The sequence below is a fragment of the Kryptolebias marmoratus genome, linkage group LG20, assembly GCF_001649575.2.
Source record: "Kryptolebias marmoratus isolate JLee-2015 linkage group LG20, ASM164957v2, whole genome shotgun sequence".
Taxonomy (NCBI): Eukaryota; Metazoa; Chordata; class Actinopteri; order Cyprinodontiformes; family Rivulidae; genus Kryptolebias; species Kryptolebias marmoratus.
Window position 1 is genome coordinate 24698925 of NC_051449.1, and position 23305 is coordinate 24722229.

Here is a 23305-nt window from a genome sequence, read left to right on the forward strand (position 1 = left end):
CGGGATGATGGGGGGGGTTCCCGTTTAAGCAGCGCACATCTGAGTTGTCCTTCTGGATGAGGGCCTGGATGAAAGTGAGTGACTGCTTTAGGGTGTAGGTGTCTCAGGAGCAGGTGTCCAGGATCCGTGCTCTTGGAGTTATGTTAGGTAGTCGGTTGGGGTCACTGTTAATCTGGTCCAAGGTGTACAGCATGGCTTCCTGTCAATGGATCCCCTTTCTCTCTTGACCTCACCGCAGGGAACACCATCTGGTCTTTATGGCCCTGCAAAATAGGTTAGTGTTGGAAAAACTGGTGGTAAAATATCAGGGCACTTGTGACCACATAAGGGATAAAAGTTGTAAAATAACTTCACATATGGACACAGGAGGTAATTTTACCCATGTTTTGGACCAGATGCAAGGGCTGCAGTGAAAAAATGTGAACCATCCAAGTTGAAAGACAAAAAACACAATTGTGGGAATGGCTTTAGAATTCTTAGTCCAGTTTAATTATATAGCGCTGAGTCACAACAAAATTCATTTCAGAGCACTGTACAAAAACATTCACATATATTATAAAAAGCCAATTAGTAAAAGGAATTGATGTAAAGAAGCCAGCAGAATGCATTGAGCAGAACACTGGCAACAGAGGAAAGAAAATACTCCCTTTTAACAGGAAGAAACCTCCAGATGGCTCAGGATGAGCAGCCATCTGCTTTAACTGGCAGCGGTTTGAGAGGACAGGAAAGAGACACAGACAAACACAGAATGACTGGTCCAGGTGTAGTTTCTACTGGAAGAAAGACAAAGCAAAAACACATGTTAATGATAGAAATAATTACAGTAGAGCAAGTAAAGACAGCAGCAGAGTGAGGAAATGTGGTCAATTTATCCTCCAGAAGTCTAAGCCTATAGTAGCATAACAAAAGGGTAGCTCAGGAAACCCAAGCCAACCCTGACCATAGGATTGATCAAAAAGGAAAGTTTTCAGCCTAGTCTCGATAGTAATCAGGGTATGAGTCTCACAAACAGAGACTGGAAGTTGGTTCCACAAGAGAGGGGCCTGATAACTGAAAGTTCCGCCTTCAATTCAACTTTTAAAAATCTCTAGGAACTACAAGTAAATCTGCAGTCTGAGCCACACAGTGTGGGCATGAGCGGAGGAGGTGGAGGCATAGGGGGGTGTTGTCAAGACGATGGAACATAAGAGCAAGCTTAATTTGTCATATAGTGAAACATGGAGAGTGACCAGAGTGACGCAGGTAGTTTTGCCACAGAACAGACTTTCAAGGTGGAGGATTTTTCACCACCCACGTCACCAAAGTTTGAAGGAGGGTTTGTGGAACTCAGCAGGCCTGAGCCATATCAGTTCAAGCCGCTCGCTCAAGGCACTGACTCGGGGATGCCTGAAGTCGGTGTTGCTGAGGCAGTGGAGGACAGAATGGGTCCAGTTTCTTTTTTTTTTTTAATGGTGCTCATTAAGTTTATACAGATTGTTCTTAGATAGAGCACCAATTAGTACTATTGGTCCCTCTCTCTTCCTCTCATACAAACAGCTGATAAATTAAATTACTTTAAAGGGAACCATAAGAAAAAAAAACTTTTATTATTATTAATTATCAAAACTAAATGGAGTGTAAGTTAAATCTAAGGAGTCAAAATCAGACTATTCAGCTTCTCAGTGACATTTTTTTATTTATTTTAGGCTGAGGAGGGGGAGCAACACTTTTTCCTCAAGAGTTTAGCCCTAAGAGCTGCACTAAGAGCTTCTACAAGATGCGATGATCATCATCTTTGATCTGGTCAGCCTAGAATGGGTCCAGTTTCTGAATGGTAAAGCGATGTTAGCATCATCATTGTTAACATGCTAACATTCAAAGCACTAACTTTCAGAAGTTTTATATTTACATCTTCACTTTCAAGTTAAAATGTTAACCTGAAAAATGCTACCAATCAATACTCTCAATGCTCACTATTCCAATTCCAGACTGACCTCTGGGGGGTGGGGGTGGGGGGTATGTGTGTGAGTGAGATGCTTTTACACCCTGAAGGGGGGGTCTGTGACGAAGTTGTACCAAGCTGTACCACTGCAGCCAATAGGAAAGTTCAACTGCCTAAGAACCGTTTGACTGAAGGAGGGCAGTAGTGAGACTGTTTTAGGCAAAAAAAAAAAAAAAAAAGCGGAACACACAACTTTACACAAAATTGTCAACATTTGCACAGAAACATAAAGATAGAACCCTAAATAACCTTTTTATAGTTTATCAGCAAAAAAAAGTTCATTTGGGGGTTAGTTACACTTTAAAAGGTTTTTTGTACATTCAGATAATAAAGATAATAAAAGTTAGGTGTGAATTCTGAATGACGAATGAATACTAAAACTGAGTTGTTAACTCTTAAAGGGGACCAATTATGCTTCCTTGAACAAGTCAGGATAGGTCTGTGGGCTATACAAAACATGTTCATTAAATTTATTACACAAAATCATTCTCAGATATTGAGATTTCACCTGATCAGTTCTGGCTGTTTTGAGCTAATTTCAGGATGAGCGGGTTCAGGGCTATGTCACATTTATGCAAATAAGCTGCTGGTAGCGGGTCAGGACAAAGGCAATATAGACACGTTCTACAGTATATTGCAGCCAACAAAAAAACATTTTCCTTTTCCAGCAGACATTGTGAAGCGGTAAAACCAGCAGAACTAACGTGACAGTCCACTTGTAATGAAGTGGGTGGAGCTCTACTTGGGTTGCTAGGTGAGGGGCTGAGCTTGGCTTGGGGTTGCTAGGTAATTGGGATTGTGACGCAACAATTCCAAGGTTTTTGAAACAGGCAACTTTGCAGACACCAGAAAACGTATACTTATTGTCAAAAAACGGCTTAGTGTTGGTTATTTTTGGTTTGTTTTTTGGGGTTTTTTTGTGCTTGGACTGTTTCTAGAAGCAGTAGATACCCAAATGGAAGTACAAAAACATGCAAAAAGTGAATTTGGCATAATAGGTCCCCTTTAAAGAAGCAGAACACTAGATAAAAGCTGAAAAAATGCATTACACCAGCTAAGAGCTAAAAGGAGTGAGACAGTAGCTAAAAGCTAAAATGAGCACAGCATTTACTAAAACTAAAAGAAGAAACTGATAACTAAAAGTAGCAAAACACCAGGATTATAGTTGCTAAAAGTAGCACAAGTATAACTAAAGGCTAAAAGTAGCAGAAGGGTAGCTAAAAGTTAAAACTTGCAAAGGGTGAACTAAAAGCTAAAAGTACAATAACAGTAGCTAAAAGCAAAAATTAGCAAAACAATAGCTAAAAGTAGCATAAGAAGACAAAATCAGACCCAGTTTGCTGAAGCACATTTCAAAGAGAACAAAGTAACTGAAAAGATCTAAATATACTATTTCTGAGGGAATATCATTTGTAAATGAAGTTATATATTTTGAAAAGTAAGAAATTTGCCAAAACTAAAAGTCATAGCACCTATCTACTAAATGAACTGAATGTTTAAATTTTTTGAAAGGCTAAATTAACACAAAAAATGCAGTAGTTAGACTGCAACAAACATAAAAAAAATCAACAACAAGAAAGCAATAGTCTTGACTTAGCATTCTCACTGTGATATAAAGTTAGCTGCCCTAGAAGGATCTTCTTGGAATATGTTGTAGTTTTTCCTGTTTTAAGAAATGTCCTATCTTAAATGAAAACCTGAAGTTGTCAGCAGTTTTGTGGCACACATATATATCCAGTACTTTACTCAAGCTTATCTGTAGCTTCAAGGCCATGCAGACAAAACTGTCGATAAAGATGGAAGTGTTTGTTTATTGCCTTAGTGATTATCAGTCTTTTTTTCGCTCTCTTGATCTTTTTATCTTTCTTCCTCTGTCTGTTATTATTCTGCCTCTCATCTACATCACTTTGGGATTTTTGTAACTGGAAGTTCTGCCAACACAGAAGCATCTCCAGCCTGGATAAACAATTAGCATAAATCAGATAACAGTAGTGTATTATCAGCATTTGATACCAGTATTTGGCTTTAAAGCTTAATATCAATAAAGTGTCTGGAGACATAGAATCTTTAGTCATATCAAAAAAGCTCACTTATCAGGATGACACATGCACACTTAGCTTTTTTTTTTTTTAACCTTCTTTAACCAGGTAAGTCCCATTGAGATTACAGATCTCTTTTCCAAGGGAGGCCTGGGTCTGAAGGCAGCCTAAACATGCATGTTTTTGAACTGTGGGAGAAAACTGGAGCACCCGGACAATATCTATGCAAACATGTGGAAAACATGCAAACACAGAAAGACCCCAGGCACAACCCAGAGCTTGAACCCTAGACCTTCTTCCTGTGAGACAACAGTGCTAACCATAAATCCATTATGCTGCCAAAAAAAGAAGAAAAACTTGGGTTATTTTTTTACTCATGTTGCTCTTTTTAAGGCAATGATGCTCAACTCTGGTCTTTGAGGAGAATGATATTCTCCACAATCACAGTTTTAATGTGACAGTATCTGAAAATGTGTAGCTTGTAGAATTGTCTAAAGTAGGTTGCTGGCTTTTATTTCATAAAAAGTTGATACATCATTCTGTTTGCTCATATGAGGCTTGACCGTGTTGCAGATATTTGAAACTGAACCAAACTAATAGGTAATCCAGTCTGGCTAATAATATCAGAAGCAGAAAGAAAACACCCTGAGACATTGGTGCCCAATCCTGATACTCAAAGTCCACTATCCTGCATGCTTACCCATCCCTCCCCCCTCCTCACACACACACACACACACATGCAAACATATAAAAAAAGTATATATGAAATGAAGTTGAAATCTGAATGCACCTCAACCGCCTGCCTGAGGGGAGGGGCTGAAACAGTCTGTGTGCAGGGTGGGTGGAGTCCTTCATAATGCGGAGCGCCCTCTCTCTGCATCGTGATGTATATTGGTCCGAGGTGGTGGGAAGACTGCTCCCTACAGTCCTTTGTGCAGCCTTAATGACCTTCTGCAGAGCCATATTCTCAGCAGGTGATACAGGTGCAGAGAATGCTCTCCACCACACAGTGATGGAAGCTTCTCAGGACTGAGCTCCCAAGTCCAGCTCTCTGCAGCTTTGTGAGGAAGTAGAGAAGCTGGTGGGCATTCATGACCAGACAGGAAGTGTTGGCACTCCAGGTAAGGTCAATGGATATATGCACACCCAGATAATCTGTAGCTGGAGACTATCTCCGCAGTTGCTCCTTCGATGTACAGGGGAGGAAGAGGACACTTGTCTCTTCTGAAATCCACCACCATCTCCTTGTTCTTCTTCACATTGATGCAGAGATTATTTTCTTTGCACTATTGCACCAGGAGTTCCACCTCCTCTATTTATTTGGACTCATCATTGTTGGAGATACGTCCCACTCTTGCTGTGTTGTTTGCAAACTTCACTACATGACAGCTGGGGTGTCGCAGCCCTGGGGCGAGCCAGTGCTGAGAGTGATGGAGGAGGAGAGGTGTTGTGTATCCTGAGAGTTTGAGGTCTGTTGGTCAGGCAGTCCAGGACCCAGTTCCCAAGCGTGGGACTCAGTCCAAGAGAGGAGAGCTTTTGTATCAGTGTCTGTGGGATGATGGTATTAAAGGCCGAGAAGAAATCCAAAAAGAGCAAACGGATGTAAGAGTTTCTGTTTTCCAGGTGGGTGAGGGTTGTGTGGACCACCGATGAGATGGCATCATCAGTGGAGCGGTTCTTCCTGTAGGTGTACTGATGTGGGTCCACAGTGACGTCGATGGAGTCCTTGATTTGAGTCATGACTAGCCTCTCGAAGCTCTTCATGACTACCAAGGTTAAGGCTATAGGTCGGTAGTCATTCAGGCCTGTCACTGTGAAGCACTTGGGGTCAGGGGCAATAGTGGTAGTCTTTAAGCAGACGGGGATAGATGCCAGCAACAGGGACATGTTTAAGATGTCTGCCAACACCTTAGACAGCTGGTGTGCACAATCTCTCAGCACCTGCCGTGGGATGTTGTCGGGGCCTGCAGCCTTACGAGGATTGATTCCCTGGAGGGTCTTCCTCACGTCTGCTGTGATCACGCAGAAGGGCGTGTCACCAGGTGGTGGTATAAGTTTGGTGCTAGGGGGCATGTTAAGATCCTCAAAGTGGGCATAGAACCTGTTGAGTGCATCTGGCAATGAGGGGTCCTCTGGGCATTGTGCATCCCTGATGTTGTAGTCCGTGATAAACTTGATGCACTTCCAATGAAGTTAAGTGACCTTGAATTATCTGGGCGTATGTGGCTTTGGCCGTCACAATGCCTGTAGTCAGTTCTTTTCTCATTTCCCTAAGTGCTGATGCCTCATCTGTCCTGAACACAGCATCCCTAGCTTTCAGCAGAGCTCTCACCTCAGCATTCAGCCAGGGTGTCTGGTTTGGATAACAGGTAACTGTCCTGGTGGCGGAGACATCAGCACACTTGGAGATGAAGCCAAGAACAGAGGAGGTGTATTCCTCCAAATTCACCTCTCCCTCATACATAGCCGCCTCTCTGAAGACCTGCCAGTCTGTGCACTGAAAACAGTCCTGGAGCACAGAAGCTGCATCCCTGGGCCACACAGTGACAGTTTTCTTTGTTGGCCTAATTCGTTTCATCAGTGGATGATATACTGAACTAATCATTAATTAAAACTGAATCATCCTTTACCCATGATGTGTCCAGCTGTGCAGTTTGACCTTCCTAAATTAGAGTTAGAGTAAAATCATCCCCCAACACAACTACACTGAAAATAAAAAAAAACATCCTCCAGCACAACCATACTGTATATAAAAAAAAAAACCTTCCCTGACCCAACCATACTAAAAATCCAAAATAATCATCCACATAATCCTACTAAAAATAAAAATCATACCCAAGCACAACCATATTGAGAAAATATAAAAAAACATTGTCCAACAAAGCAAAAAAAAATAGTATAATAATGTATAGCACATTTCAGCAGCAAGGCATTTCAAGGTGCTTTACATAATTAAAAAACAAAATAAAAACAGCATGTGACAATGAATAAACAGTAAGAAAGAGACAAACATCAAAAACCTGCACTCTAACCCTAATTTAGCCATAAGCAACTCTAAACAGGTGGGTTTTAAGTTGAGATTTAAAGGCACCCAGTGTTTCAGCTGTTTTACAGTTTTCTGGAAGTTTGTTCCAAATTTGTGGTGCATAGAAACTGAAAGCTGCTTCTCCTCGTTTGGTTCTGGTTCTGGGGATGCAGAGCAGTCCAGAAGCAGAAGATCTGAGGGGTCTAAACGGTTGGTACAGCGATAACAGATCTTTAATGTATTGTGGTGCTAAACCGTTCAGTGATTTATAAACTAACAACAGTATTTTAAAGTCTATTCTTTGAGCTACAGGGAGCCAGTGTAGGGACTTTAAAACTGGTGTTATGTGCTCTATCTTCCTGGTTTTAGTGAGAACACGAGCAGCAGCGTTCTGGATCAGCTGCAATAAAAAAAGAGAAAAACTAAAGGGAAAAACAAATTCAATTTAAGTGACTATAGAGTTAGAAATTTTCTGTACCACATAATGTAAAACAAAATCTGACAGCACTCTTTATGAAAGCTGTTGTAACATTTTGATAAAAGCTGCATGTTTGTACTCTTGGAAAAATAGAAACTTTATTTACTTTTTGTTTTACAAGAAATGCATTTCTTTCAATTAGGCTGTCATTATTCAGCCATTTTCTTTTTTTTGTTGTAATTTTATGTCGTATGAGCCATGCAGCCCAGACTGAAGCATGTAGAGCCTCTCATAAAGACACATGCTGTTGTTTTCATAGCAGTGCAAAGGTCTTAGGCTCTAAGAGTATTAGATAAAAAAAGTGACAACTTGCTATCCTTAGCCCTGACCTTGGCACAGAAACATTTATCAAGGATAAAAGCCATGACTTTCTATCAGCAGCTCCTTTTTTAATCAGTGGATGGAAGGGCTTTTCAACTGGTATAAACAACATTAATACATGTGCAAGTGTTAGAATAAAACTTAATAAAAATGATTCTGAAAGTGCAAGGATTAAGAAGTTTGTCTTCATTTTTATTTTTTAAATTTTTTTTAGTAAAAACAGTAGTAAAAGTTTAGTGAATGCATTGCACCTGTCTTGCTATGTAAACTCACATGAGCTCATTAACCTCTACTGACTACAGAATATTGTGAAAGACATGTCCTTCAAAAGAGCTTTGTTTAAACACTCTGCTGGTTAGGTAACCTGTGTCAGATTTCACTGAGGCACCACTGGTTTCTCAGAACTGACTTTCAGTAGATGTTTCTTTTGTCAAACTTTGATTAAATCTATAGTTTGGTTTCAAGAAATTTCAGTTTATTCATATAGTGCCAGTTCACAACAAGTCATCTCAGGGTCTTGTAAAATTACATTAACATACAATACATACTACAAACTAAAGTGCTGTGAAAAAGTATTTGCCCTATACAGATTTCTTCTGCTCATGCTTTTTTGCTATACCTACTTAAGCATTTCAGATCAGGAAGTAAATATTAATATCAAAGATAGCCTGAGTAAATACAATGTGCAGGTTTTAAAATTTGATTTAATTTATTAAAGGGGACCTATTTTGCTTCCTTGAACAAGTCAGGATAGGTCTGTGGGCTGTACAAAACATGTTCATTAAATTTAATACACAAAATCATTCTCAGATATTGAGATTTCACCTGATCAGTTCTGCCTGTTTTGAGCTCATTTCAGAATGAGTGGTTTTAGGGCTACATCACTTTTATGCAATTACTGATGTTGGCCACTCCCCCCAACTCAGTGTACCGTCTCAAAACATAAAGGCCCGGTCCCAATACTCACACTTCCACTCTTGTTCCACCCTTGTGTCCTTCAAATGCGCGCTCATGCTGAAGGATTTGAGTGCATAGTGTGTTCCAATTCTCTGGAGTGGTCTTTAGCCCCACCCCCTTTGTGTACTACATCCGCCCTCTGGCTAAGCCCACATCCAGGTGGACTTTGGCGAAGTATTTACCCACAATTCATCGCTGCATGTGACATTTTGAATTTTTTATTTTTGTTATCTTTATTGATTGATTATTGATATTGAATTGAAAGGCGGACATATGGCAGTGGTGACAGAGCAAGCCACCACAAGTCACGAAAAAAGCAGTTTTCAAAAGTAAAGTATTGAAATAATTATTGTTTCAGTCTACTGCACGTGTGAATACTATCAAACTTTGCTCCATATTCAACAAATCATAACAAAACACATTTGAACAGCCAAATATCTCCTGTAATGACTTTGGAAAGCAAAAATACCTAAACTGTACTTTTAAAATGGTACTGGCATCTTCTTAAAATACCAAATCAGCGACCGGCCCCACCATGTTGGATGTCGCAGTTATGATGACCAAAATTAGAACCTTCCCAATTCTCTAATTTTCAGCCTTGTTTAGAGCAGTAGTAAACTTGATTCATCTGTCAGTTTTTCCTGCTTTTCCAAATGAGAGAAGGCTGGCTACTGCCTGATGCACACACTACTGAAGCATTTTACACACTTTAAAAGCCTAAAGTATTCCTTTAACTAAACCTGTTGACCTTGTTGTCAGAGTCACAAAGTCTGTATAATGACAGAGAAACATTATTAAAATACCGAAGGCAATATTCTGACATTTACCTGCTTAACAAACTAGAAATAATTTTTGTGCAAACTGAAGTCACTACATACAGATGATGATCACTTATGCTGATATCCATGAAGAATTTTGCCATTAGTGTCACACAGGACTCAAGTTTCTCAAAGTCAGTGAGTCTGTCTGCAAACTCCTTTCCAAGTCTTGACAAGTGGTCACAATACTTATAAATATTTAAAACAATAGCTGGACCTATGTGACTTTCCAACATCTTTGAGACAGAGGGAAAGTGCTGAAACCTTTTGTTTTTCCCTTGCTGAATGTACAGTGACAGTTTTGCACAGAACACCTTGATAGCCCTGATCATATCAGATATGTTTTTATCTTTCCCTTGTCACAGTAGATTCAAATGGTTAATTATCTCACTTATATTTGCCAGAAAAGCAAGTAGCCACTCAGCATCAGATAATTGGGTAGCTTCCTCCCTTGCTTCCATAAAAGCCATTATTTCATCCAGCAAAGAAAGAAAACGTTGCAGTATCTTACCCTAACTCAGCCATCAGATGTCAGTGTGGAGGAGGAAGCTCTGCACCGCATCCCTCAAGGAACAGCTTGAAGCTCCAGTGTTGCTTTGCCTTTGCTCAAATGGAGTTGATGATCTCAACAATAAACCCTGTGACATAGCCAAATCCCATTTCAACCTGGAGAGACTCACACAGAGAGATAGAGACAATTAGAGTGTTTTATTGGCTAGAGGTCTTTGGACAGCAAAACTATGCATGAACATTCTGGTCTGGATAATCCGACACAGCTGGTTGAGTCTGCCAAGTTGAAATTGCGGCGAGCCTTCACAAGTTTTGCACTTATAGTAAATGATACAGTGATAGTTCAGAAACTTGGGAAAGTCTGGATCCACTTTGCAGAGTACACTAAATCCTGAGTGACAACATGCCATAGCGGGCTCTCCATCAGTTGTCACAGCCACCAGTTTTTCAACGGGGATGTTTTTTGCTACAAAGTATGGAAGCCCATTTCCGCCATGAAAAAAAAAACAAAAAAACAAAAGCCCAATAGGAAGTCATAATTTTGACTTTTAAAGTCATGATTTAGAATTTTATTCATAATTTCACATTTTAAAGTTATAATTATGAAAAGAAAAGTCATAATTACAACTTTTAAAGTCATAATTATAAGAATAAAAGTCGTAATTACAAACTGAACAGGCTCTACACATTGCAGAAATGTTTTAATAAACAATAAGTTTGTTTAGATCTTTATTTTTATCTTATTTGCAATTTTTGTGGATTAAACTGAATATGATAAATGTCAATTTCAAGTTGTAATTCCATTTTCTGGAAATATGTCTAAAAAAGAAAACAAATTGTAAATGTTCTTTAATTTCAATGTTTTAAATCAATTAGCAGGTATTAACAAAGCAATCGATTTAAAAAAAAATACACATAATATACAATTACATCTAATCTATCTGCATTTCTAATTCTGTCCTCTTATTTAAATCCAGGTCCTCTTTTACTTAATCCTTCTTTGATATTCTAGACATTGATTCCACTTCCACCTGTTGTCTAACAATCCCCCCCCACGTTTTCACCAACCCATCTAAAATTGGACATATATAACAAAATATGAAAGATACAGTTAGTAATACATCATACACTATGTATATGTGACATATGAAATATACTTTAGAATTTTAGTGAATGACCCATTGTCAGTGTGCCGCTTGCCTCACAAAATGCTATCACTACTGTAGTTCATTATTGATCAGCTTTCTTAAATTAATGTACAGCTCAACCATTTTGTACACATCATTTTTTTCAGAATTAGGTCCACACAAATATTGAACACGTCTTCATCACATGGGAAGTCTTTGAATGCACACTCCTCAAAGAGTGAGACTTTGTCTACAGGTAGTGTTCAAATAGTCTCTGCCTCCATACAGGTGTAGAATCGCATACATAATGGAGGGACATCCATGAGGTGATCTAGAATTCTTAACTTGACGAACTCAGTGGTTGTTTCTAGTCAGTAAAACCTCATCAAGTTCCTCCTAGGATACAAACACAAATTCTAGATAATACAATTTTGCACATTATGACGCTTAAGGTTGCCACCAGTAGATGGCAGCCTTGCATAGTAAATAAGGTAAACCATAACGGAACTTACTGGTATCAATGACATACCTGAATGGTTTTCATAAAGCAGAAATGGATCAGGGACTTATCCAAAAAGTTGCCTAAAAAATGTCCATCTTCTTCAGTGCCTGCTAACACAATTGGTGAAATAAATTAATCCAACTGAACACATTCACTACTTATGGTGACCCACCATTGTTCAATGTGCTGGTTTCCCATGCTTGGACCAAATGACACAATGTCCCACTGAACCCAGTGAAGCTTTAAGCCTACCAGTATGATAGCGACAACGATGCAAAGACCTACATAAGTTCTTTGTACCCCAAGCATCTATTGAGGCTGATGTTGTAAAGCCACCTTTTAAAATTCCTCTGATTTTCTGATAGTTTACATTAGATTTCATGTGTGGTTGCCTATCTATTAGCAATCAACTTTAGTTGTATTAACTACCATTACTTGTAACTGAATGTGACTCCATAACTTTCAACTGTAGGAACTGGTTTTCTTTCTAAATGCGTTGTTTGTGCCATGAATTAGCTTCAGTTTCATTATGCTCATTTTGATGCGATTTGTTCTCAAAAATTTATTAATGCAGGATACAGGAACATTTAATATATACATTTGTTTTTGAATCTCCCAGTTTTTGTAACTTGGCACGAACTGCATGCGCCACGCTCTATTCAAAATGGACAGTTTCGGTGCTCTAGCTGGTTCGCCTGTATCAGCATTTATATGATCCCTGTATGAGAGAAGACAAAGATAATCAAACGGTTCAAAACTCACAGAAGGAGATTACTGCTGCAGTCGATAAAAAAGGAGTGTTTATAGACCACAGAAGGAAGAAATATCGGTCCTATGATGGGCGAATCACAACTAATAATACAGTACAGCTAACTATCCTTATAATGTCATTTATGAACTTAACATTTCATTTAAAGCAAATAAATCAAAGAAAGTCAAACTGAATGCTTTAAGTTTAAACATCCTGTCTGTATCACAGCCATAAACACAACAGCTCTTCCTGCTGAATAAGTGCAGCCATATTTGATGGGACAGCCGTCTGCTCAGTCTGCTCTCTTTTTTTACAGCATTTCCACTGGTTATGCAGCGTGTTGCCCCGTCTTTTCAGAGCATACTGCACTGATGTAAGCGTCAAGTATAAACATCTACACCGCTCGCTCAGGTCTGCGTGCCATGGGTGGAGCCCCGCGCAACACTATAAAGCGTGAATATAACTTAGCCTTTACACCCTTCTCTGGACACTCACACAGTTTTGTTAATTTCTTATAGTGTGGTTTTAGGGTTTTAAGGTCTTTCCATACTCAAAAAAAAGTCATAAATTCGACTCTCATTTTTGTTTGCAAAACAGCTTCATCCGCCCCTTTATGACACAAGGCCTGAGTTGAACTTTTTCTCACGGGTTTGCGCAAAGTGTTGTGCGATTGGCCAGAAGTTGTTGTGGGCGTGTTTATGTGGAAAAAGACGATGAGCTTTAATGGACTTAATTTGATTCTACTGCTCCACTGAGAACCAGCTGGCTGAGGCTGTCAGAAAATACAACCATCTTTACAAGACCTCCAGCAAAATTTAAAAACCTGTGAACTTAAAAAGACTGCGGAGACACAGCCGGCTCTTCATGGCTGTGGTGGCCAGGAGGAAGTGTGCCTCTAGGGACACAATCCCTTCATTTGCTCATTTTTGTGCACCATCAAATTTGCAAATGCCAAACAGCATATACTTTCTCAGTCTGTTTAATAAACACGTTTGTTAGCGATAAGGGAAGCAAAAATATGTACAAGGACAGAAGAGTTGAGAAGTAGGTGGGAAGAAATCCGTTTTAACACTGTAGGAGGAGGGAAGAGCTTCCTGGGAGTTCTGATCTGAGTGTTTTGTGGACTATGAAAAGTGTGTGCAAAAACCAATGGCTCACAACCACGTGACCTTGAACCGAATTCTTGACTTCTTATGAAGTATGCAGCCTTAAGTCTGTTGCGGTTCACATTTCTTAAATGGTTCTCTTGAAAGTAAAATATATTGGCATCAAGATGGTGTAGTTAAGGCAAAACTTTACTGCGTTTGATTGGATATTTAGGCCCTTACAATTCAAACTGGCAAACCTAATATCCCCAATATCCCCATGTGGTGAACTCTTTATCTTAGCCATAAACTGATTTAAGTTTCAACATGTGATATAACAAACAAAAACCAAAATACGGAAGGTAAATAATTTCAGATACATCATCACACCAAGCACAAAACATACTTGGGTCTGGAAATATCTGGTAGGTGCTCACCTACCAAATCAACAAACAACCCCTCAAATATGGAACAGAACCACCCCACCCCTCTCTTAGCAGAAACAACAAACTCATGATGCATGCTACTTTTCCCCACATTAAAACAAATCTAAAACCTGTCATTGTCTGTAGTTTGATACTACTACAGAACAATCAAAAGGAATGTGTAGATAAACCTGCGACTTATATAAAAAGATATAATCTAGAAAACAGAAATAAATTCTACGCACTAAGGAAGGTTTGATTATTTCACATTCAGTCAGCAAAGTCTTTTTAGGGTGAAAAAATAAATATTTGAAAAAAAAAGAAAAAAAAATTCAATCGGTGCCTTTGTGATTTAAGAAAAACCCTAATATAATATAATATTCACTTGAGTCAGTATTTACCCCTGTGCCCACAGACAAACCCAGCATACAACTTATGTTACATGCCTGAAGTGTAGATCTCAGCTGCAATTACATTGTCCTATATAGGGAACTGCAACATTTGTATAGGCTATGGTGGTCATCTTGAATTGGGTTGGCTCCAGCTTGATCATTTTGTAGATACATACATTGATTAATTCCTGAAAATTCATTAATATCCATCCAGTGATTCATGATATCACGCATACAGATAGTCTACTCCCAATAGGTAATGGCATTTTTTGTAAGAAAAATCTTGCACAATTTGTTAGCAATCAGAATGTGTTGGAGATGGGTCTCAGTTTATACCACACTAAAGTTATAGTGTGGTATATATAAATATTCTGTTGACAGACATACACACACAGACATAAGCAAAAATGTATGTGCCTTTTTAAACAGTTTGATAACCAAATAATGGTTTTGTGTTTTATATTAGATTTGTGGACTAGAATAGTTGGTGGTATCTGCAAAATCTTGATCCAGGATTGAAGGTCTGTGTGGCCATTCACTAACTGCATTCACTCATAAAAGAAACTTCAACAAGATTTGGCATATTCTTTTTAATCTAATTTATTTTGTAATGATAAAAACACTAACTACAATCTTTAATTCCATGAGTTATTTTAAGAGCTTTCTGTTTAACAGTTTGGAGAATCTCTGTTGCAGCTTTTATATTCTTTATACACGTCCAGATCACCATACAGGCCCTCAAGTATGAACAGAACTTTGCTCTGGACTGAATCCACCTGTTCAACTGGGCAGTATTCATCCAGACTGGACCTGGAAATAAATATATGAACAAAGACATTCAAGCTCTTGCTCTAATCATAATGCATTCAAATCTTGAGCTCTCAGGTCTGTATTGTTCACCTGGACATCGTCACGAGTGTGGGTGTAGGCAGGTCCTTCAGGAAAAGCTGCACAGCAGAAATGAGTCTATCAATCTCATCATCAGAACTGATGTGGTGAGGCAGCTCCATTGAGTCACAGGTTAACCCTGCCTGATGGACCTGAGAGGGCAGTTGAGAGAGCAAATAAAACTAGTTTAAAAGAACAAGAAAAAAACCAGCATGTTTTTATTTTTTGTTTGGATTTTGTCCTTTAGAATGTCTCTGTTCATTACAAATCAGATCCTGTAAGGTGGCTGTGTTTAAAAACCGTTTTGTTGATTGTGTAGCATCAAGTCACAGTCTCAACATTTGTCTCAACTCTAACCAGAAACCTCCCTCTCTATGATGCAAAAACTGAGAGCAATGTTTAAATGATGCCAAGTGCAAGCATGCACACTGGAACTTTGGTATTTTATTGTTGTTTTGGAACAAGCTTACACTGTCATGATGGGTGGAGAGAGTGGCAAACCCAATGCACAGACTCATTATCAAAAAAAATGAAAAATTTGTTTTTAAACAAAAGAATAAGAAAACAAAAAGCTGACATGGCAGCAAAAATACAAAATACAAACAAAACAAAAAGGCACGGCGAGGCAAGGCTAGACAGGGAACGAGAACAACAGGGGACTAGAGACAATGCACCAATGAGGAAGTGGAGAAAGTGACCAGGTTTTAAAGCTGAGGGTAATTATGGGAAGTGGGCACAGGTGAGTGATAACAATTGTGGGCAGGTGGAGATGGGCGTGGCAGGTAAACAAGTGCTGACTGAGTACAGGTGGATGATGGCAAACGTGCAACAAACAGGAAAACAACAAAGACAATAAACCAAAACCAAAAGAAACCAGAAACAAAACACACACAAAAAAACACACCGTCAAAACAAAACCTGACATACACTCACAGTTTAACAACTCCCTGCCCCCTAAAAAAATAAACTCAGATGGACACTGAAGCTGAAGAACCTTTATTCCTTAAGTTACTTTTTGAACTGTACTAAGACTCTTTAAAATAATAATGATTATAAATTTTGTTGTGTTAAAAGAAATATCAAATTTTAATGTCCTTTGCAATATATATGCTTTCAAGTGGACTATTCCTGACAATAATATTTGCTTTTCAAATACAACAAGCATTATCACCACACCACTTGTAAATTAATGTTTGGTTGTAATGTTCTTGATAATGAGCACAAGTGAAATGAGTTGAAGCATGCCATTTAGATTAGCTTTAAGTATCTTCTTTTTTTTTTAAATCACCTGAATGTTTGAATAAGGAACTGTGTTTCAAGGCCCTATTGGCTGTTTTGGATAAAGGACAGTCCCTTAGGCTGGATGAGTTTATAGTCCTAATGCACACAACTAAACTCTTCAACTCCACTGAAGACAGGAGTTGTTCACTTCCATCCAAGAACAAGCATTCAGTTGGTCTAATGGACATTTTGGACATGCTAGCCAAAGCCAACTGCCAAGAAAACAGAACTGGAGGCTGACCTAATATCTCCAGCTGAGCTGAGATTTCCAGGAAATCAACATTGAGCTGAGTTAGGAGGCTCCTCACCCATTCACATGAATTATCAACCTGCAAACATGTGCCAAGGAAAAACTTCAATGCTAAGTCAGACTCAGGACATGGACTGGACTGAAGAGTGACAAACATCTTCCACATGGTCAGATCATTCCTTTTGTTTGCTATATGGCTATGATTTGTATCCTTAAAAACATAGTTTTATCATTTTTCTGGGGTTGGTAGCACAGATTTATTAGTACGAAAATAGGTATTAATTTTACTTTTTCATTTCTATTTTCTTTAATAAAAATGGTTAGTTTGGTTAATTATTCACAAAAATACTATCGCTGCGAATGAATGTGGTCATAACATCAATTATACACCTGGACCAAACAGGCTTTGTCAAGGGCAGAACCTCCTCTGATAGTCTAAGATGGTTACTACATTTGATTTGGAAAGCCCAACATTTAGATTTTCATGTAGTGGCCCTGTCACTCAATGCGGAAAAAGCATTTGACATGGTCAGCTGGAGCTATCTATACTATACACTTGGAAAATTTGGGTTTCGGCACTCTTTCTTAGAAATAATCAATATGATCTACACAGACTCAAAAGCGACTGTAATAACCAATGGTTCAAGATCAACTCAATTCTTAATTGAATGCGGGACAAAAAAGGGAGACCCATTGTCACCCCTGCTCTTTATTATTGCACTTGAACCTTTGGCCCAAGCTATCAGACAAAACATAATAATAAAAAGTATAACAATGGGTGTACTAGACAACAAAATGTTGACTTTTGCAGATGTTGTACTTCTTCTACTGTCAAATCCTGAGGAATCATTACCTCCTCTACTTGATTTGATCAACAAGTTTTCTGAAATATCCGGATACAAGATTAACTGGTAAAATGATAAACAACTTTATTTGGGAGGGGAAGAAGCCTAAAATGTCTGCCATAAAACTCCAAGCTAAAATAGAATATGGAGGATTACGACTACCTAATATGCAACTTTATCAGGAAGCTTGTATAAGCGCCCAAATAATATCACTTATGTTAAACAACCACAACAGGCCATCCTGGGTGAACTTGGAAGATGAAATAAATGCCTCATTTAAAGCTTTTGATTATGTATCCCAACATCCAAATGATGGAGTTAAATCCAATCCAATTATGACTCACACTAAAAATGTTTGGCAGCAATTACACAAAAAAGAAAACACCTGTCCCTTCACTCAAGAAACAGCTTCAGCATGGAATAATCCAAAACTAAAAAGGGGAAAATTGTTGGGGTCTGGGAGTCTCCTCCCTTTGTTTGTTGCCGTCCTTACTCACAGGTGGTGCCTGAGCTCTGATGGCTGGGAGGTGACAGGTGTTTCTCATCCAGAGCAATCAAGGAGAGGCTTAAGAGGAGCATGCTGCCAGCAATTCTTCGCCAGTGTGTTAACCGACGTGGTATGTGTTGTGCTCCCTCAGTACCTGGTCTTCTCTGTAGTATTTGTCTTTGTGCTCCTCTTAAGGAATAACCTACACTCCAGTCACCTTCATCAGGAAATAACCCAAGCCATCCTGTTGGACCATAGACCTTTGAAGTCAACTTCTACTCTGAGTTCCTTCGCTGGCAGCTCCCTGTTCAAGCCCTCCTTCTGATCGAACTCTGCTCGCCCTCTCAGCCATTCGACCTTACCATCCTCCTGCACCACCGTCAACTTCCTGGTTACGAGCACCACCTCAAGCAGCTCACCACCTTGAAGGACTCAAGCTTCAGTTTCCACCCCTCAGACCCACTTATCCCTCCCTGGCAGTGAACCATCAACTTCTCTGTAGGCAATCTTGTAAAATTATTAATTCCCTTCCCTCCTTCCAGATTCTAATTTTAATTTTTTCACACAGTCAAGGATCCCTCCCAGAGTTTCCAGTACCGTACCATTTGTTCACATTGTTCTTCAATAAACCTTTAAACTCTTTCTCTGCCTCCAGAGTGTGTTCTGCATGTGGGCCAAATCGATTCCTAAAACCATGACATAACACACTGGCCAATCTGACCCAGCAGACACACTCAGGAGAGCTTTTTCAGATCAACAACATCAGCTTCAGGCTCATGAGTCTACCCTGCAAACACTTTCCAAACAGCAGCAGAATACCAATCAACAGCTCCAGCAAGTGACACAGCTCCTCCAGGAACTTCTCGCTAAGTCTCCATCCAGACCTCCAGAGGGCGCCACCAGCCAGCCAGTCTCTCAGCAGATTTCTCATTTCAGTGACATCACTTCTCCTAATCCGGAGAAATTTTCCAGAGAGGTTGGTAACTGCAGTGGCTTCCTTCTTCAGTGTTCACTAGTGTTCAGCCATTCCCCACAATCCTTTCCCCATGATAATGCCAAGATATCATATATGTTACTCACAGGAAAAGCTTTGAAATGGACAGAGGCTTGCTTCACTGACTATGACCAGTTTGGGTGTTCTTTTGAGGAGTTTATTGAAGAGTTTAAGCAAATCTTTTCTCCTGAATCTGATAAAGCAGGAGTATCTCGTCAGCTGTGGACATTAAAACAGAGAAATAGGCCTATTTCAGAGTTCTCGATTGAGTTTCGCACTTTGTCTGCAGCTTCAGGCTGGAATTCAAGTGCTCTTAAGGCAGCTTTTTTCCATGCCTTAGACGAATCCTTAAAAGATGAACTAACTCCTTTAGATGAACCTGAGACTTTAAATGAATTAATAGCATTAGCTACCCGACTTGATAATCGTCTCTGGGAAAGAAAGAGATCAAGATTAGACAGATCTGCTGTGAGGTCTCACTCATCTCAGGAAGCTGCTACTCCACCTCGACCAAGTATTAGTCATATGCGTCCAGAACCTGAACCTATGCAGATTGGTAGGACCCGTCTTTCTCCTGAGGAACGACAGGAACACAGAGAGTCCAATCTATGTTTTTATTGTGGCTCATTAGATCATTTCATTGCTGCCTGCCCGATTCAGCCAAAAGAGAGAATCCTCCGGTTGTAATGGGGAAACCGGCGGACCAACAAACATTTTCCAAGACCCCACGCTTTTCGTTACCAGCAACTATTCTCTTCAACTGCTCTAGTTACAGTCTATCTGCCCTTATTGACTCCGGTTGTGAATCGATCTAATCGATCAAGAATTAATCCGTCAAGCACAGATTCCTACTGAACCCCTCTCCACTCCTCTCCATGTTTCCTCTTAGAGACCTTACCTCAGATAACTCACCAAACTAAACCCTTGGAACTCATCATCTCAGGTAACCACAGAGAACTTGTTTCATTTTTTATCTTTAAAACAAACTACCATAGTTCTGGGGTTCAACTGGTTACAGATTCATAATCCACATCTCAACTGGTCGAAGCTCTGTATTGAATCCTGGTCCACCAACTGTCTCTCTGCTTGTTTACAGTCTGCTGTTCCTCCAAGCCTGCACCCGCTGACTCCTAAAGAAACTGATCCAAGTGATCTCTCTCTGGTTCCAGAAGAATACCACGACCTTTGTCAGGTCTTCGGTAAAGACAAAGCTTTGTCCCTTCCTCCATATCGACCATATGACTGTGTGATCAACCTTTTCCTGGTGCACCATTACCATCCAGTAGACTGTTCAACATTTCCCGTTTGGAAAGACAGACCATGGAATCATATATTAATGAGTCTCTCGCCGCTGGAATCATCCGACACTCCGCATCACCTCTGGGGGCAGGCTTTTTTTTTTTTTGTAGGAAAGAAAGACGGGTCCCTCCGGCCATGTATTGACTATCGTGGACTCAACCTCATCACAGTAAAGAACAAATATCCTCTTCCCCTCATTTCATCAGCGTTCGAGCCCATCCAAGAATCAACCATTTTCACTAAACTTGATCTCCGGAATGCATATTATCTTGTCAGGATCCGCCAGAAAGACGAATGGAAGACTGCTTTCAAAACACCCATCGGCCATTTTGAATACCTAGTCATGCCCTTTGGACTTTGTAACGCCCCTGCAGTTTTCCAAGCACTAGTCAACGACGTTCTTCGAGACTTCCTCCACCTTTTCGATTTGTATATCTTGATGACATCCTCATATACTCCAAAGACCTCAAAGAACACCACCGTCATGTCCGTCTGGTTCTACAAAGACTTCTCGAGGATAGATTGTATGTCAAAGCCTTGAAGTGCGAATTTCACAAACCTTCAATCACCGACCATAAGAATCTTTCCTACCTTTCCTCGGCTAAACGCTTGAACTCCCAGCAGTCTAAATTTCTTATTGGCAGGAGGTCATGGAAAAAAATTAACAGCACCCTTAACTTTAACTTACTCTTGACACCTACATTGGGGCAACTCAATTTCTTGGATTATAAGATCAAAATAGGAACAAAAAAAGCACAATGGTTAAAAATAGCCCTCACCACTGCAAAGCGCGTTATATTAAGACATTGGAAAGGACAAAATATCCCCACCTATACAGAATGGTATGCGGTAAGACTGCCTCTTACGAACGACTTAACCACAAAATAAATGGTTAGATAGAGGCATATAATAATATGTGGGAACCTTTCTTAAAAACTGAGAGGAAAGGCTCAAACACTATTGGCCCAGAATAAAAGATGCAGTGTGTTTGAATTTTTTAATATATTTTTTTTTCTTTGCTGTCTGGGGTGGGGGGGAGTATGGGAGGACTAGGGAGGGGTTCAGGGGAGAAAATTTTAAAAACTCAATTCCTTCTCTGTATAGTTTCTCAACATTGTATACTTTACTGCATTCATATTGTCAACATTGATTTCACTGCCTTTGTTTAAGTGTTGAAGGATTTAATAAACATTGAAAAATGAAAAAAAAAGGTTAGTTTCCATTCTCCAAATTCATAGTTGGGTATCTGAACGTCACTCTTATGAGTCATCAACTCAATCATCTTTTAGCCATAAGTTTAACTGGAATTATTCATTCACAACTCATTTTATGATTTGTTTATTCTTTATGTAAATAAATCATTTTATACTGTAAGTTCTATTACAGCTTCTTCCATGTAAGTTCAGCCCATTAACTAGCTTGAAAAAAATAATGGTGGCAAGTATAAAACAAACTAAACCCAACTTCCAATATTAGTAGTGTTTGTGTATGAGGTTCCTTTGGTAATTTGTTAAAACTGTCATTAGCATTACACACAGTTAAGGACATTATTCTTACCATTTCATAGTCAGGACATGGATTTCTCGCCTTCAAACTGGATACCAGTCGGGCTAAAGAAGACATGCTGGAAAACAACATAAAATGACACATTGTGACTTTATCTGGTTGGACAAGTAAGGTGACCTTTTCTTCCAACAGGTTGACTGAAGCTGGGAACAAGTTTAGTATAATTTCTTATTTATTTATTTTTTGTGACAAGGATTTTACATTATAGTAAATAACACAGTGAATGTAGCAGTTAGACCAAAAGCTAATTTTGATCTGTTTCCTTGGACAGGTGTAAAACATTGAAATAGAATCAAAGATTATACCATTAAGAAACAAAAAACAAAACAAAAACATAGGCAAAACAGATGGCTACTAGCCGCAGTTGTGACATACCTGAGTTTTGTTTAACAATTTTATTGTCTGGCATTTAAATAAACTATAAGTATTCAGTTTTCTTATAGAACTTCCAGTCAAGTGCAGCTTTTACGCAAAATACAGACTGTTCACAAAGAACTTTTTCTAAATGAGATGACAGTGTCTTCTCATTGCACTTCAGAGAGGTATACTTCAAAGCAAGTTCATCAAAGCCTGGCTCAGCAAAACCTAAAACTCTACTAAAAATTACAAGTACTATGATGGTAGTTTTGATATAATTTTGTTAACTAAGACTTTCAGAGCTCATTCACATAAAAGTTCCAACATGAAAACTCTTGCCATGTTTAGAACAAGAAAGAAATATTTCTCATATTTTGCAAAAAAAATGTATTAATCAAAATAGCCTCCCTGCTGCTATTTAGGTTCTAATATCTGTACCTTCTGTTGTATCTAATCTGTACCTCAAATATTCCATTTATCAGCCCTTTAAGAAGCATGGCTGTTTTAAAAGCATCAATATCAGTACAACTTTGACAGCCTGGTGGGAATACCTCAAAATGAATTCTTCAATTCACCCATGCAGGCGAACACCCATTTGGAACAACCCAGACATCCTGCACAATAAAAAGGCTCTTAACTTTTCAACATGGAGTAGCAAAGGGAGAAGTCATTCAGAGAATTTATTTGATGGAAGACATTTTGTGCCTTTTAATGTTCTAGAAGATTTATATGGCACTAACAAATGTAAGATATTTGAATATTATTAAATAAAATCTATTATCTTGTCCAAATTTAAGATTAAAAAGAAAAGAAAAACATAGAACTCATAAGTAGCCTGCTTAAATTACAACCCCTAAAGTTACTCTTAAAAACCTACATAAAACTTTCTGGAGTGGATTTAACTGTTTTACTTCCTATGAGTAAATG

At 39.0% G+C, this 23305-nt stretch overlaps 1 protein-coding gene across 3 annotated transcripts in view; it reads right to left on the reverse strand.

The window, feature by feature from the left end:
- Positions 1 to 14986: 14986 nt before the first annotated feature.
- Positions 14987 to 23305, reverse strand: part of lg20h5orf22 (linkage group 20 C5orf22 homolog) — a 72806-nt gene continuing 64487 nt past the window's right edge. For all 3 annotated transcript variants that reach the window (XM_017440278.3, XM_037981891.1, XM_017440279.3), the window contains 3 exons: positions 22013 to 22079; positions 15312 to 15451; positions 14987 to 15221 (listed from right to left, as the gene is read on the reverse strand). In XM_017440278.3, the coding sequence (XP_017295767.1) occupies positions 15080 to 15221; positions 15312 to 15451; positions 22013 to 22079 (349 nt within the window). In that variant the 3' untranslated portion in view covers positions 14987 to 15079. The remainder of the gene's footprint in view (positions 15222 to 15311; positions 15452 to 22012; positions 22080 to 23305) is intronic.